The sequence below is a fragment of the Dysidea avara genome, chromosome 1 (genome assembly GCF_963678975.1).
Source record: "Dysidea avara chromosome 1, odDysAvar1.4, whole genome shotgun sequence".
Classification (NCBI taxonomy): domain Eukaryota; kingdom Metazoa; phylum Porifera; class Demospongiae; order Dictyoceratida; family Dysideidae; genus Dysidea; species Dysidea avara.
Window position 1 is genome coordinate 22,928,237 of NC_089272.1, and position 16,977 is coordinate 22,945,213.

The following is a 16,977-nucleotide window of genomic DNA, read 5'->3' on the forward strand; positions in this document are numbered from 1 at the left end:
TACTCTAATAGAGCAGTCAGATCTAAATACTCTAATAGAGCAGTCACAGTATTCTTCAGAGTAGCAGTGTAGCAAGCTTATAGATAAGGAGATATGGTTGGTGATGAGTAGTTATTGTCATTGCCAGCAGGTTGTGACCTTTTTTTTTTTTTTTTTTTTTTTTGGTCTTCACTTTACAACTTGGGTCAAGGGCCCCACTTTAACTCTTTGCCCTGGGCCCCTTAATTTCTCTGGGCGGCCCTGAGTACAATACATGTTTCATTGGAACCAAGAAAATAAACCTAAACCAAAGCAATTAGGTAGTAAGGGACCTAGAGGATCCCCTGTTGACACCTATGGAAGCAAGAATATGTCTGTGACCAAACCACAGTTCAGCCCAAGGGGGTAATCCATAAAAATCCTCAGAGACATGCTCAGGAAAAGCTGTGCGGTTACATTCATTAAAAGTATCCTTCACGTCTATTTTGAGAAGGACTAGTGATTCATCACTGCCAATTAAGATGGGAAAGAGAGTAATGGACAGCATGGATAGCTGCCTCAAGTCCACCAACCCCCACTTGACCATGAGGCAGGAAAACATTGGGAAGAAAAGTTTGAGCAAATTGACAGCCCAGATGACTAGCAAGATGACTGAGTATCTCACCAACTGCATGCAATGGGATGAACACCTCCATTCCTTTTAAGAAATGTTGTTAAAAGGGCACTGCACAACCAAGAGGCTGGCAATGGACAAGCTTTACCAGAAAGTAACACGTTCATTAGGCTAGTGAGATATATGTATGAAGGCAGCCTTAAGCAGATAGTGCAGTGTGGCCACTGACTGCATCAAGAAGGTTTTGGGCTCATAAACCAGGGGAATCAGGGTTGGTATCATAGGGTAAATCCTTCAAACATATAAGCTAGAGTTCAATATTATATAATATTATGAACTCTTGATATAAGTGTAGCAGATTCAGTATTGCCATTGAGTAGAATTTCGAGTGACAATTTTTCTCAAACCGCTAACGTATGTATATATATATATATATATATATATATATATATATAGCATCTGAAAATAAGGCATGATAACCACATCCCTTGAAATATCATGTAGACCAGAGGCCTACTCAAGATACTCTAATAAAGCAGTCACCCTAATACAACAGACATGTTCAATATTCTACTAAAACAATCACACATGTAGATTATAGCTATAGCTACTGTACTAGGTATAACAAAAAACTGAAAGTAAATGTTTTAAATGAACAAAATTAATGGTAAAGTAGTGAAGCAAGATATATGGTATTACAACATATATAGTTTGGAATTGGAAAAAAAAAAAAAAAGATTGCTATTAATGCCAATGTGGTAGGGATTCCCCACAGAGCTATGTTGTAAAGCATTATTTATATTTCCTATTTCACTAATTTTTATCATTTTGGATGTATTTATATACTATATAGAACTATGATTAAACAGTTTTACAAGTGAATAGTGTTAGTCATCAGATTCCTTTAAGTAGGATATGTTCTGTAATCACAAGTTTGGTGTATAGCAGTGTGTTTGTACGGTGTAGTTGATTTACTACTGTTTAACAGTCTAACATTCATAAATGGATTATATACCACCTTACCGGCTTACCCTTAGAACACAAAGATTTTCAGTTAAAGGGTACACATCTAGCATAAATAAAGTCTTGTCTGGAGTTCTTCAGGGCACCGTCCTTGGACCCCTTATGTTTTGGGTACCCTATATTTTTGCTATACATTTAATAGATACTAACATTGCCTCCTCCATCTGTCTCTTTGCTAATTGTATAGAATAATTACATCACTAATGCATGCCAATCATATTAATGATGATGTGAAAAACACTGAAAATGAAAATGATTGGCATTAGCACTGACATCATTGCAGCCATTTCTTGGCTGCTACCTTTGATTTCACAACTTTTTTTGCCCTGGTATTTTTGTAGGGTGCACCCTTTTTCACAGTTTTTACTGTGATGTTTCAGCTCCCTGGGATATTATCAGCAACAAGCCACCTATCACAGTTACCAATCATCCAATCAATAAATCAATGAACCTTTATCTAGAATTGAATTATCTTGTTTATAGATGTCTACTTCATGATCTGGTTCTAGAGCTGTACCTCAACTGATCAAATCAGGTCCTGCGCATTTTGTATATCACAGCATACATATGCCCTCTTTAACCTTTAACACGTATACTACCTCAGAAACTGTTTTATTGATAGATAGATAAATACAGTAGATAGATAGGCAGATAGATAGATAGATATATATATATATATTTCATATGCGTATACGTACCTCCCGAGTGGAGTACTATCACACATATCTAAATTACATGACTGTGTACATTAGTTGTTTAATTAGCTAATTACAAGTGTGCATGTGTATGTATACAATTTGTCTTAAAGTTTGTTTACTGATTCTTGATTAACCACATTATATTGGTAGTGTCAAGAGTACATGATAGTTATATGGGGACAGTGGCATAGCCAGGAAAAAAAATTTTACTGAGGCAAAGTTTATACATTGACCTAATTGAGAGAGTCTGACTTAACTGATTACAAACATTTTCAAGCATGGGTGGTACAGCATTTACAGGGATGGATGGAAGAAACTGGTTTAGAATACTCTGAGCGTTTTCTGCATGTCATAAGCTCCAGCTTAGTTAATGCTATAAGCTCCAGCTTAGTTAATGTTACATATGTATATCATGCTAGCTTAATTGTACTCAATGCAAAAAAATTGACTTACTCTAGAGATATTTTGAGTGGTCAAGCCATTCATGGACTGCAACAGAGGTTATAGTCATGCACACTATAACTTTTATTGATCTGGTGTGATATTTAAGTCAGAGATTACCTCTTTCATATGATGCTCAACTGCATGTGCTAAGCATGTCAAACTAGGGAGTCTGGGAGCATGCTCTTTCAAGGAAAATTTTGAAAATATATGCTTTGAAATGGCTATTTTTTGATTGTAAATGCATGATGTGCATGATCAATTAGCTCAGTGCAATGCCATGCAGTTGACTCACTGGAACTTTTGAAATGTAAATGTAAATGATTTAGACCAAGCATGCAGTGTAATGGGAACAGTGGCTATAGTCTATACTGAATGCTCTATTAGAGTATATTATGATGACTGCTCTATTAGAGTATCTCGATATTTTTCATACAAATTCTGAAATTCAAGTAGCTGAAAAGTAGTCCAGGTAATGCCAGACCATGTCACTGTGCGCCCCAGCCCTGCTTAGTACTACAGCCATAGATTCTATCTGTGTGGTACAGTATTAAATACTCTCTATTTGAGTAGAGAAATCGGGGAATCAAAACTCAACTGAGCCTGCTCAGCCTGAATTGTTGAGCATTTTTTACCGAGGCAGCTGCCTCGGTTGCCTCAATGGTAGCTACGCCACTGGGGGAGAGTATCTAATTCTCAGTATGGCCTGTACAAAAACCCTGGGTAAGTTCACCCAAAGTTCACCTTTCATCAAATCATCACCTTCAATGGAAATAGGGAACTGTTGACTGGTGTTGATTTATGTTGATGAGGGCAAAGCCTTTGTTCTCACAAAAGGCTGAGCTGTTACTTTACCGAGGGTGTTTGGTGAATGCATTCAAGTTAGACACTCTCTCCCATATTATGTACTCTTGGTAGCTAGCGTGTTCCAGGGTCTGATTGATGATGATTGTATGCTTCCATGTGCACTCTTGTGTAAAGCTATAAAGTGACCATGTGTATAATGACATGTTACTGGTATGAGTTATTATCATCGAAGTCAATATTGTAGGAAAGCAAGACTAGTTTTGTGTCTGTCCTTCTACTTACAAACTAGGCCATCCCAAGAAGAAACTAAATCCATCTTCTTGTTTAGTACAAATCTTGCTGATTCAGTGTCTTTGTGCCATCTCTAATTTATCAATACTGTATCTACCTGATAGTGTGATGACCATATGCATGCACTGATACATACTCTAAGACTGGTCATATGAGTAGCTAGGTTTGATAGCATGATGCCTCCACAGCGATTGGACAGCTTTTTTCAATTGTAAAAAACCATGAACAGACTCTCCCTTCTTGACAATATTGTTAAATGTGCTCATGCCGGTTCAGTTTTTGGTCTATAGTGACTCCAAAGTAGTTGGCATGTTCAACTTGTTTGATAGTACAGTATTGTCTATAATAATGACATTGTAAGCTACGTAGCTAGGTTAGGTAACTTAGACTTGTTTGATATTTTCGAGCACTCATCGCATTTAGTAGGATTGAATTTCATTTGCTACTTCTTGGCCCACTGGAACAAAGCGTTTAACTTAATAGAAATGCATACTTTTCTATAAGCTACTACAATATTAACTTTTGAAATTAATCATTAAGGCTTGTAGCACACTGTCAGGCCAGTCAGACCACTACACTTAATTTAATAACTCTATACCTTCTTTGTGTATCAATAGCTGGCCTGGCCATTATACCTTAACTATCTGTTATATGGTCCTGATCACATTTTAAAGATCACATACTACAAAACTCTACAGTATTGGATACCCAGCAAGAATTCAAATTGTATTTGCATGCAACTGCAAGGAGTACTCCGGCAGAAACTGAAAGTGTACATGTGTCTAAAGTAATTTTATACCAGTTGCATCTAAATATGTGGTGTGCATAATCAGTATATGGGCAGTCGGCAATGCAATGGGGTGGGGTAAAACCAGGACGGGGACGGGGACAACAGGGGTAAAACCGGGACTGACGGGGACGGGGAAAATAAGGGTAAAACCGGGACGGGGATGACCAACAGGAGTAAAACCGGGACGGGGACAGCAAGTATCACCGAAGTTATATCCCTAGCTTCCCATTATAAATACTGGCGATCGAGCTGGCAATGTATAATTAGAAAGAAGAGCCGATTAGTCTTCAAGCTGGACAGCAAAATTGGCACGGCATTATATTCCGCTGTATTATAAACATTATCGTGATCATGAAGCCAATGAAGCTAATAGGCTGTAGGACCAGGTGTCCTACAAACTTGTGCTGTAAAGCCTTAATAACTAAACAATAATTTTTTTAAAAAGTTTGTGTGTTAGCTATAGCTGTAATTTTTGGTTTTATACATAGTGTGTTTGCTTTCCTTGCCATGCCCACAGCTGACCCAAGTTGGTCAGATATGCATGTGGTCATGTTGACAGAGGATCCATACACATGAATTTTCAAGTAAATTTTATTTTGCATATTGATTTTGTGCACATTGCATTATTTTATAGCTATACTCGCTGTCCAACATTCTGCAAATATATATCTACAGTGGCGTAGCCAGGAAAAAATATATACTGAGGCAAAGTTTATACACTGCATGTCGACCAAATTAAGAGGGTCTGCTTCTGATTCAACTGATTCACAAATACTTTCAATCAGCTATGGGCGGTACAGCATTTGCAGGTTGACTATCTGGTTGGATGGAGAAAACTATTTCAGAAGACTCTGAGCATTTTTCTACATGTAATAAGTAATGCTCCAGCATAGTTAATGCTATACAGTATACCATGCTTCAATTATTAGACTAGTTCAATTGCATGCAATATAACTTACTCCGGAGATATTTTTAGTGGTCAGGCCATCCATGGACTGCAACAGATGTCATAGACATGCACACTACTTTTTATTGATCTGATGTGATGTTTAAGTCAGAGATAATTATCTCTTTCATGTGATGCTCAACTGCATTTGCTAAGCATGTCAAGCTAGGGAGTCTCTCAAGAAAGTTTTGAAAATATATACTTTGAAATGGCACGTTGAGGCAATTTTTTTATTGTAACTGCTAATGCATGATATGCATGATAAATTAACTCAATGTAATGCCATCAGTGCAGTTGACTCATTGGAGCTTTTGAAAAGTAATGTAAAGACAATTAACATAAATGTAAATGATCAAGCAGTGTAATGAGAACAGTGGCTATAATTTGTATTGAATGCTTTATCATGACTGCTCTATTAGAGCATAGATCTATGATTGGAGTATCTCAATCTTTTACAAATTCAAGCCACACTAAATAGAATCTATGGCTGTAGTACTAAGCAGGGCTGGAGCCTATGGTGACATGGTGCTGGACCTCTTTTCAGCTACTGTGGTACAGTAATAATGCTGTCTAGTAACGTTTGAGTAGAAAATCCGGGGTGCCAAAACTCAGGCCTGCTCAGCCTGTTGTTGAGCATTTTTGCCTCGGTTGCCACAATGGTAGCTACGCCACTGTATATATACACTTAATTTCATTTCTTTATCACATTCATGATGATGTTTAAATTAAACATGGCTCAGTGGCCAGGGAGGCTGATATACTTCCAGCATGCAGGATAATATAGTTATACTTAGTAATATATAAGATTGCCACTAACTAGCTATACTGATAAGACAAATGATGACATGATAAACACTGAAAATATAGGATTAGCTATACAAGACACCAAAATCATGAATTAAAAATGCAGCTCAGTACCTACAGTATAATAAAGGAAATGCTAAGAAAAATCATAGATGTAGCTGTATAGCAATATGTGGCATGCAAAACATAGAGTTATTCTCTACAAAAGGTAACTGATTAACATATGAACCAGTTGAAAATTTTCAACTTTGTGGCTGTGTTAGAGGAATATTTTACAAATCACTGTTGTTTTGTTGACTTCATACCATCATAATAGTAGGGACGTCCATGCCACAATATCTTGATAGAGACACAATGTCCTCCGGTATTGATGGTGCACCACAAAGCTAATAACAATGATCATAATGATAAGTGACAATGACAAGTTATTGATTTCTTTGAGGCCGGTTGATTTTATGCTGATCACTCAGAATTACCCATGGACTTTTATTGGTAAACAAGCATGACAAAACTTTTGATTTACCTTTGCATTCATAATACTGATCCCTTCTGTTTGCTGTACAGGCAGCAGTAGCATCAATTCAATCAGTGATAATATATTGTGCCTTTCGCGTGCTGGGAAATTCAGTTCCACAATAACCCATGCATGACATGGCCTGGGATGGGAAATAATTATGGTCCATCAATCCAAGGAGTCAAACATGAAGTTTAACTTCATCCATCTCAGACTGATAAAGATCCTCTGAGGAGGAAGAAAGATCAACCATTTTATCATTGGCTTCTTTCAAAGAAAGGAAATCGTATGCAGCATTTTTGTAGCAGCTTCATTGTCCAATTCAATATTGGCCAGGTCTAGGTGTTCATCCATACAAACTACAATTAGCAGCACTGTTGTAATGATATCTGCATAATCAGCATTAAAGCACTGGACTGATGTATGAAAAGCAAGAGCTAACTGAGCTAATGTGTGGACAGAAATTCCAGCATGATAGTTCAGCTCCATTCTGGCAGGCTCATTGTATGCAGAAAATACCTGTGGATATAAACAGAAAACTACCTCCACTGGTGATAGAGAATGGTTGATTAGCATTAATTGGTGCTGATAAGGTCAAGTCTTTATTCTTTGAACAGACTCAGGTGTAACTTAACACAGTGTGTTCCATGGAAGTATTTCAGTTCGACACTCTCCCCCACTACAATATTATGAACTATATATTGCCTAGCATATGAGTAAACTAATTTTCAGCATGCACGGCGGATTGAGCTAAATAATTCCACTTGCCTAAGCTTCTTTTTCTTGACTTCCCACTGTGCTTCATCTAAGCCTAGATCATAAAGAAACACTATCCTTCGATCCTTTAGGTTGGATGGGAGGATTAGCATCCAAAGTGTTCAGAATTCTCCAAGTGATCTACAACTTCAAAGCCTGCCCAGAGCTACATTCAAATCACTAGAAAGTATACTGTGCAGGCTTCCCGGGGGAGCATGTATGCCAAAGATGTATGCACAAAGACGATGATTACAATCTGGGCACGAAATGATTTGACTGATCTTCCACTTCACAATCCATTTGAAAAACCACTCAGGAGTGTCTTAGTGTGAGGTCTGGGTTTATATAGCTAGCTGAAGACGTCAAAATCTCTCTAACCTTATATGGCAGTTCAAAGGTTACCCGAGAAAGCTAATTGATTTTTTCTTAGCTAAGCCATGCACTAGCTAAGGATGTCAAAATCTCTCAAACCCTTAAGTGGCAGTTTAAAGATGAAATTACCTCAAAGGCTACTTGATATTTTGTCTTAGCCATACATAAATTATATCCAATCCAAGATTCAATCCCTTTACGGTAGAGAAAATCGCTTACTCCAACAGTGGTCTCTATACCCTTGGCTGTCCCCGTCCCGGTTTTACTCTTGTTGGCCGTCCCCGTCCCTGTCCCGGTTTTACCCTCATTTTCCCCGTCCATGCGTATTATATATTTATAATATACTTGTATAGCTAATAGTTATTGTACATTGTTTTACTGGAGTTTGATGTTTAGTTACAAATCAATCAATCATACATATTATGCTAAGGGGCGGACGCTGCGGCATTGCTCGTTCACGTGATTTATAGGGGACACGTATCTTAAGTGTCGATCACGAATCGTAATCCATCATAGTTGTTCTCAAGGATTGTTCTTCACTCGCTACTGACAAGTGGTAGGTCTACAATTGCTACTTCAGCGGCTGGGCTCGAAGTGTCACTGATAAGTTTGGAAGAGCGACTAGCTGGGGTTCTCCGGCACTGAGGCTAGTCTCAGATTAGCTAGTGAGAAGCTAGTAAGCCATACCAATGAATTGTAAGTGTAAGATAAGACATGCAATGCCAAGGTTATTAAGTGGATAAACAACCCCGAAGGAATGATGTAATATTAAATGAAACCAATTTGTAAATTTTTTAGCCACGCCGGATGCAATTAATGACCGAGCTGTGAGGCTGGAGACGCGAGTTATTAGAGTTTACATCATTCCTGAGGGGTGCTTGTCCACTTTAGAATCTACTTTAGCAATGCATGCCTGACATGGAACCTACAATTAAAGCATTTAATTTGTCAAAGGAGACTTATTCTATTATCTTCTTACAATAAAACACCTGTATAGCTACGTACAGGTCTTTTGCCAGGATAGAAACCCTGCATAAGTTGCAAATATCAAAGCATTCTCCAAGTTGCATTGTCTGATTGTGTGTATCCACACTATAGCTTTTGTTAAGTGTATACTTTATTGATGCTGCAAGGCTGGGCCAACAACGGCTCAGTCCCAGATATTTGAGTGTTCAGTTAATATTCCTTAAGTTCACTAGTGTGAAACTATCCTTCATTCAGTGCTCTTTTTAGTGTAAACCATCTTAATGGGTAGTTCTTTCAACTATATATTTTGACAAAAAAGTATCCTGGCGATGACTGAATAGGTATAGCTAGCTGAATGAATTTTGTGTACTGCATGTTCAGTACCAACTTTACAAGTACACATCCTGGTAGCCAGACATTCTTGCATGCTAGACCACATTAATAAAGCATCTGGTATCATTTATTACAATGCCAAGACTTTGTAATTAATGCACGTACTTTAACCAGATACATTGCTTCCCATAATCCTTTTTTTACCTTTACTTTTTTTTCATTGGATGTAATCAGCATTGTGCTGCCTTTCCAATTATCATAATCAAGTCTTTGGGAAGCCTTTTAAGATTACCATGTTATCTGCTTCACTACTGCAGTGTTGAGACACCTAATTGCAAGTAATGTACGTACCTTCATACAACTTGAAAGCAGTGGCTATTGACACTGACCGTCGGTGCCAATAAGTACCAACAAAAGCTATTAACACCGATCAGAACAACTCAATTATCAAACACACTTCTTAAAAGAACACGCTATTGCTGAACTCAAACAGTGGTGGTTACACACATACTGCGACAATTTCTGTGTCTTGCATAAAATATCAAGCAGTCATATGTACCGTATTTCCTCATATAAAAGCCTGGCTTTTATTTCCTTTCCAGCATTTTTGACCTGGTTGTTCTTCTCCTGAAAATGGGGATAAAGGGGGTAACTGGTTAATCAAGGAGTACAATGAAATACAGTCTTTGCTATGGCTCAGCCTGTAAATGAATAGGGCCTTTATTTGAGGCCAGGCTTTTTTTTTCAATTGGTCTGACCAAAGCCTGGCGTTTAATTGAATTCGGGTGGTGGTAGCATAAATAATAGACACCAACTGTAATGGTAAGCATAGAAAACAGTGGTACAGTGTGTTGACTATAAACAAGTGTAAGGCAAGGCTTGAAATGATTGGAAAATAGTTATATCATACATATTTGCATGCACTCAGACTCGTCCAGACTACTCAAATGATTACTCGTAGTGCCTTCATCCCTCAGAAAGCTCTAAACTCAGTATGAAGAAGCAGCAGCAACAAGGGAAACAATTAAACCCAATAACAGTAGACTCAAGTAATAGCCCAGGCCTCTATTTGAGACCAGGCATTTATTTTCCAAAGGTGCTGGAAATTCCCTAGCTTTTAATCGAGACTGGTGTTTAATTGAATGTGGCTTTTATACGAGGAAATACAGTAATTAAAGTGAGTCATGTCCTAGGCCTACCCCAGCTGCATACAGTACAATGAACACTTGGCTCAGATTGCTATATTTTTCTTCATTGTATATAGCCTTGACAGAGAAAGGTGAAAATGCACCACTGTTGCCGCCTCCTAACACTGATGTAACTCCTGGTATGTATGAAAGTGTGAATGTACTGTATCTGCTATAGAGTAGGGCTGAGCGATACTGCCATTTTAGTATCACGATCGATACTAAAGCCACTATTCACGATACTGAATAGTTCACGATACTTACAAATAAGTCAATCATAGCTGGTGCTACATAGTATATTGCTCAGCATTCCTGCAGGAAGTCCTTATAGGTGATAGCAAACTAGCCACTATCATCATTGTTTACAGTAACAGTTATTGTAACACATACTTTGAGGTTGTTATGGTGTTCACACCTCTCTGCAGGGGAAACCAGATGGGTGGACTTAATCATTTACAAGGATTCTTAGCCTAGTACTGCATAACAAATGGATTTTCAATGACAGTAATGTACAGGCATGGTATCACGATAGTTAATAACAAAATATCGCGATATCGATACTTTCAAAATATCGCGATATATCGCTAAAACGGTAGTATCGCTCAACCCTACTATAGAGTAAAATGTGCAACCACATTTCATGCCTTGTTTGGTATCCAAGAAATTATTACATGTGCTATGGTGTAATGCATGAAATTATTACATGTGCTATGGTGTACATCTGTTTGCTAACTGTCTTCTATCATGGCCTAACTGATAGGGTCTTGAGTTTGTAACAACACTTTTCCAGTTAGATGATGTCATGCAAAGTGTTTTGCTGTTAATAAGTGATCGCTGTAAATGACACACTACAGCCTTAGGTTAGCGTAGTGCTTAGATATTAGTTTCGCCTTCATTATTAGACTATGTTTTCTAAAGTTTTCAAAATACTGGAGCATTACGATGAGGAATGAATATTATATAGCATGAGGGTGTGGTCAAGAGACAAATATAGTGCAAGGTAAAGCCGAGTGCTATATTTGGCTCGAGACCATGCTATATTTTCCATATTGCATGAGTATATACAGTGCTTTTACTACTGGTTTAATGTACCAGAAGAAGAAGGTAAGTGATTAATACAGTTTATCACAACCTGTAACATCATGATGACTGTGAGAAAACTTGTGATTAGCAGAAAGTTATTTTGTAGCGGTCAATGCCAAGCTAACATACCAGTTGAAATCCAGAATTCCATGCTGGGAGTCGGGACAGGCCAGGAGGATGACAGAGGAAAGGTAGCTGTTTAAGCAATGGGTAGTTTGCACATACACTATCTAATCATTGTTCGTATCTTCATGAGTGTGGCCTGAGGTGTGGCCTGAGGTGTGGCCAACAATGCAGCAGGCTTGAAGGCATCAATATGGAGTGGGCACTGAATCTAGCCAAGAATTCACTGGACTTAAAATGGTAGACAGTTTTAGTGAGATTGAGTGGTACGATTATTGTACTGGAATTGCAAATATTTGTGTGTAGCCATTATTATGTTGTATGGTATAATGTTGTATGACAGCTTTGTTAGTAGTGGTATATAGTATAGTGGTCATTCCAGTGTCGCTGTGGGATGCAGCTATGGTTGGGCCAAGTTCACACACACACGTGTGCACAATCACACACACACACACGTGCACAATCACACACACACACGTGCACAATCACACATACACACACACACACACACAACACAACATACAACACAATGCACATTTTACCTGTGTCATAATCATATGCTTCTCCTTGATACCAGCATATTGGGGATGATAAGTCAATGAATACTGTTGATACCCTACTCCAGTGTAATTTGGAGGTACTCCAGTATTGTGAGGTACTCCAGTATTGTAGCCTGTACTATCGGTAGTAGGGGTAATATTGTAACCTGGATTACTAGGAGGTTGTGCTACATGGGGAAATACAGCACAGTATTAGTGGAAAATAAAGCACTTCCGCCTTTAAATGTATGTTGTAGTAACATACGTTAGAATACTGTAATGTACTGTAGATCCCTTAATACATGTACCTGTATCTACACATCTTGCAACAATGTTGTTTTACTTCATAAGTCTCAAAATACAAGTTGTTTTGTCTATAGCATTATTGATTGCATTTCGTGTTTCTTATGTAGATGGACCTCCTCTGGATTACACCAGTGTTCCACCTCCTAGTAATCCAGGTTACAATATTACCCCTACTACCGATAGTACAGGCTACAATACTGGAGTACCTCACAATACTGGAGTACCTCCAAATTACACTGGAGTAGGGTATCAACAGTATTCATTGACTTATCATCCCCAATATGCTGGTATCAAGGAGAAGCATATGATTATGACACAGGTAAAATGTGCATTGTGTTGTATGTTGTGTTGTGTGTGTGTGTGTGTATGTGTGATTGTGTGTGTGTGTGTATGTGTGATTGTGCACGTGTGTGTGTGATTGTGCACATGTGTGTGTGTGCATGTGTGTGTGTGCGTGTGTGTGTAGGTTAATTTCTTGATAGATTATTTTTAAAAGGGCATGTCTACAAACAAAACAGACTAACAAATGGACTGAGAGAACATACCCGAAAATATCTATTAGTTATAATAACTCATGGCATAGCTGTAGAAAGAATATTGAACACAACTACAGCCTGAAGCAAGCCCTAAAACACATCTTGAAGCATGTTTGAGCTGATATTAAGCCCTTACTCTTGAATTTGGTTCTTTTTTGTGCTCTTCATGTATGTATGTAGACATGACAAGACACAAGCTTCAAGACTGTTGAAGTGTTTTTTACTTGGACGATGTGTCGATATAGGTTAATTGCTGCAATTAGTTTGACACCTGATCTTCAGTTTTACAGGTGACAGTAGGATTAGTACATGCCACAGATATTATATCTCATAGTTTCCCATATATTCCAACTGATCCATGTGTGTAAGATGTTTGTTGTGTGTAGCAGGATTTTGGGCTGCTACACTGAGGTAAATCCATAAGTATACCCCAGTCCATTTGCAAGTTAATTTTCCAGTCTGTTCAGTGTTTTAGACATGTCAAATATATATTAGACCTGTTCTCATCAAGTATAAAATACATACAACATCAATTTCTGTGTTTATATCTACTGTTGTTGTACTGTATGTGTATGTAGAACAAAACTTCCAATGTATCTGTATTTTAATTTTTAATTAAAGAGACTGATGCATTATACACTGTAAAAAAGTAGACTCCATAGTACTACACTGGAGGAAACAGAATTGATTACTATACGAGAGACATTACCTGGTTGCTATGGTGATATGGCATTATATTACACAACCCAGGCAATAGAAACACTTGAATGGATGCTCCTACTGTTGGAATACTATGCATTTTGATGAACTACTAGATGGAATGTATGCCAAGATCTCTCTGATTTACCCACATGTGATGTTATAGTGTTTGTTTTCAAATTACCTAGAATGCAGTGTAGCAATATTCACATATTTTAGATGGAATCTTGTAGTTCAGCTCTTTGTAGTGAGCAGAAAGCATTGTAATGGCTGATACAGTGTAAGATGCAAATGATACTTGCCACAGCGTTGAAACCGGGTCGGGTCATTCGGGTCACATTTTCTCCGGGTCATCCGGGTCTGACCCGGTTTACAATTTATCCGGGTCTGACCCGGATTGGATCACGTGAGAAACGAAATTGTTCGTTTGACGACGTGGAACTTATAAACGCTATCGCGTAGCTCTTTCGTGAGCCATGCCCATTTATCGCATTACCAACATATGCTCAGCCACGCCTATTTGTTAGTAAGTGCAGTATGTAGCACGGAACTGAGGGTATCTATGGTGAGGGGTAGCTATTGTCAGTAGGTGAAGACCTTTTTTTTTTTTTTTTTGGTCTTCAACCTATAGCTAGGCTGAAGTTGCAATATTTACTCAACACGAATCAAACGCTCAAAATGTAGACTCGTTCGCTCTCCCGAGACTAGCCGAAACACGTCTCGGCTTTAATTAATCCGGGTCAATCCGGGTCAATTCAGGTCACATCCGGGTCAGTGGGTCATCCGGGTCAGCAGTAGTGACCCGGTTTCAACGTTGACTTGCCATGCAAGCTAGTGGTAAAGATATTGGTTTTTGTGTTATTGTTCATACTTTGTGTTTATTACAGCCAATAGCTGTAACTGATACTGAGGTGGAGAGACCATTATATACTCCATCAGATTATACTAGCAAATTTATAATACTGTTGATCTGGTCAGCTGTGGCATTTTTTGTTTGTTGGCCAATATCCTTGGTTGTTTGCTGCTTAACTTGTGCGGTGAGTCCTTTATGTTTGTTTGGGGGTGAGTACATGTGTACGTGTGACTGTGTAGGTATTATGTGTGTGTGTGTGTGTGTGCGTGCGTGTGTGTGTGTGTGATACAATCAATGCAGTATAGATCCATGCATTATTAAGTAGTGAATCAGGAGATGTGATGGTATGACATGGAAAATTGTTTTAAGAATTTTGGGGTAACACTGAGAGTGTCTCAATTGAGCCTTGGCCTCTCCTACCTAAATGCCTCCTATGTCTATGAAGTATTTAAAACTTTAAATGCACTTGTCGTTTAGTGGGATGACAGCATTTCTTCAAAAAGCATTGGTTAATAACAACTGGTAGAAATTGGTAATTGTATGCACAGGCCTTTGGCATGGTCACATCTACTTAGAATACTGAGTTACCTTCAGGTGATTGGAGTTAGTGCAAGCAAATCCTCAGGAATAATAGATTACAATATATTTGACTGTTGTGTTGGGGTGAGCGCTTTATTAGATTAACTTGTTCTTGCTCAGGTATGGCCACAGTACTAAAAGTAGTGAAACAAGAGAGTTTGTCTACAGCTATAGACATGCTAGTGGACATTTAATCCTACTATATTCTATTCCCATGACTGAATTAGAGATCAATTGTCCACTAGTGTATCTGCAGGTATGGGCAATTTGCCTTGGCAGCCGTCTTCTGGTTTATTGAAGGTCAGCTGTTCCAGCTCAAATATAGCAGGGGCTTCCATAGAGCAGTACAGCACCACTCTACTTTACACAATATTCTATTGATGTGGTAAAAGGAATGTATATAATTAACAAACTGACTGTGATGTTGGTAGAAATTGACAGTTTCACTGCTCTACTTTATTTTGCTTGGGAAAGCTCTGTATAACCTTTGGGTAATTGCACCTGGGACTTATTCTTCAGGCGTTTGTTTTCACATGCACCAGCTAATACAGCTGGAACAATAAACACTCAACTGTAGAAACCATTGATGCTGAGAGATACATATGTATGATTCAGGGATCAGTATTAGGCAGCAAAGGCTATGAGTAACAATGAGTTGTATGGAGTACAGGTTTAATTTGTATAGGAATTCAAAAAGTACCCACTAGTGCATGAGTAAAGAATTTGACTAGATATAAATGATTGTGGAGATTTTGTATGTATGAGTTGTGGTTACTTAAGGCACATTGTAAGATTTACTCTATAGCTTAGGATCAACGTTGTTGCTTAGGACTCCTTCACATATCTCAATGTACAACTCATTATTATTCTCACATCTGTACAGCATAGTAAACTCTGTTTGAATTTGAGTGTATAGTTGCAGTTATGTATACTCTTTGTATGTTTATGTGTCATCTTATTACAGGCTATCTTAAAGAGCTCCAGAAATCAAAACCCAAATCCTTTGATGATTGCTGCTGTTATTCTGGTGGTGATTTGCCTGGCAGTGGGAATTCCGCTCCAAGTTTTTTACTGGGCATGGTACAGGAGGGATCACCCCAACAATCACCTTTAATCCAGTACTGTGCACTATTGTACATGATTTGTAATCCAACTGTACTGTAGCAGTTACACACAGCAATTTCTTTACACAGTCATTGCAATGATAGCTAGTGTTTTTTACAAGTAGTATAAATTTCAAACTAAATGTAATGTAGCAAAATATCATTGTTTATTTGAATAATGCATGCACAATTAACTCTGATAAACATACACATGAAACACATTGCTTCAGACTGTTGTGAAATTCAACTAACTCATAATACTAGCTGTAACTTACAACTTTTGTTACAATGTTGTTGGTAAATGTGCTATATTTATTAATGCTTTACAGCACAAGTGCTGAAGGTCTGTAGGACACCTGGTCCTACAGCCTGCTCAAAGACTTTAGCTACATATATTATTTATATATAGCCTTTGGCTGATTATATCTCAAAAGACATGAACATTACACTAGCATGAGACAAATGTTAGTCATAACATTCAAATTGTGGTTTATAAAGTTTACTGTTTTTTAATACATATATGTATCCTTGGTAGACAGGGGCGTTTCTTCTTTGTATCCTTCTATAGCCTCTCCAAAATAATTGAGATCTGTCTCTTGTGAAATAGAGTGCAACACTGACCTGATCTTGGAAAAC

At 38.1% G+C, this 16,977-nt stretch overlaps 1 protein-coding gene across 1 annotated transcript; it reads left to right on the forward strand.

The window, feature by feature from the left end:
* The first annotated feature begins 8,472 nt into the window (after positions 1–8,472).
* Positions 8,473–16,599, forward strand: LOC136249090 (uncharacterized). The gene is made up of 5 exons (XM_066041010.1): positions 8,473–8,730; positions 10,598–10,660; positions 12,679–12,890; positions 14,694–14,843; positions 16,203–16,599. The coding sequence occupies exons 1-5, from the start codon at positions 8,724–8,726 to the stop codon at positions 16,350–16,352; spliced, it is 582 nt and encodes a 193-aa protein (XP_065897082.1). The 5' UTR covers positions 8,473–8,723; the 3' UTR covers positions 16,353–16,599.
* Positions 16,600–16,977: the final 378 nt, after the last annotated feature.

Bases quoted from the DNA above. Each gene is read 5' to 3' on its own strand.
- LOC136249090 (XM_066041010.1), top strand. The intron at 10,661-12,678 runs GTATGTATGAAA...TTTCTTATGTAG, and splicing joins TAACACTGATGTAACTCCTG to ATGGACCTCCTCTGGATTAC. The intron at 14,844-16,202 runs GTGAGTCCTTTA...ATCTTATTACAG, and splicing joins TTTGCTGCTTAACTTGTGCG to GCTATCTTAAAGAGCTCCAG.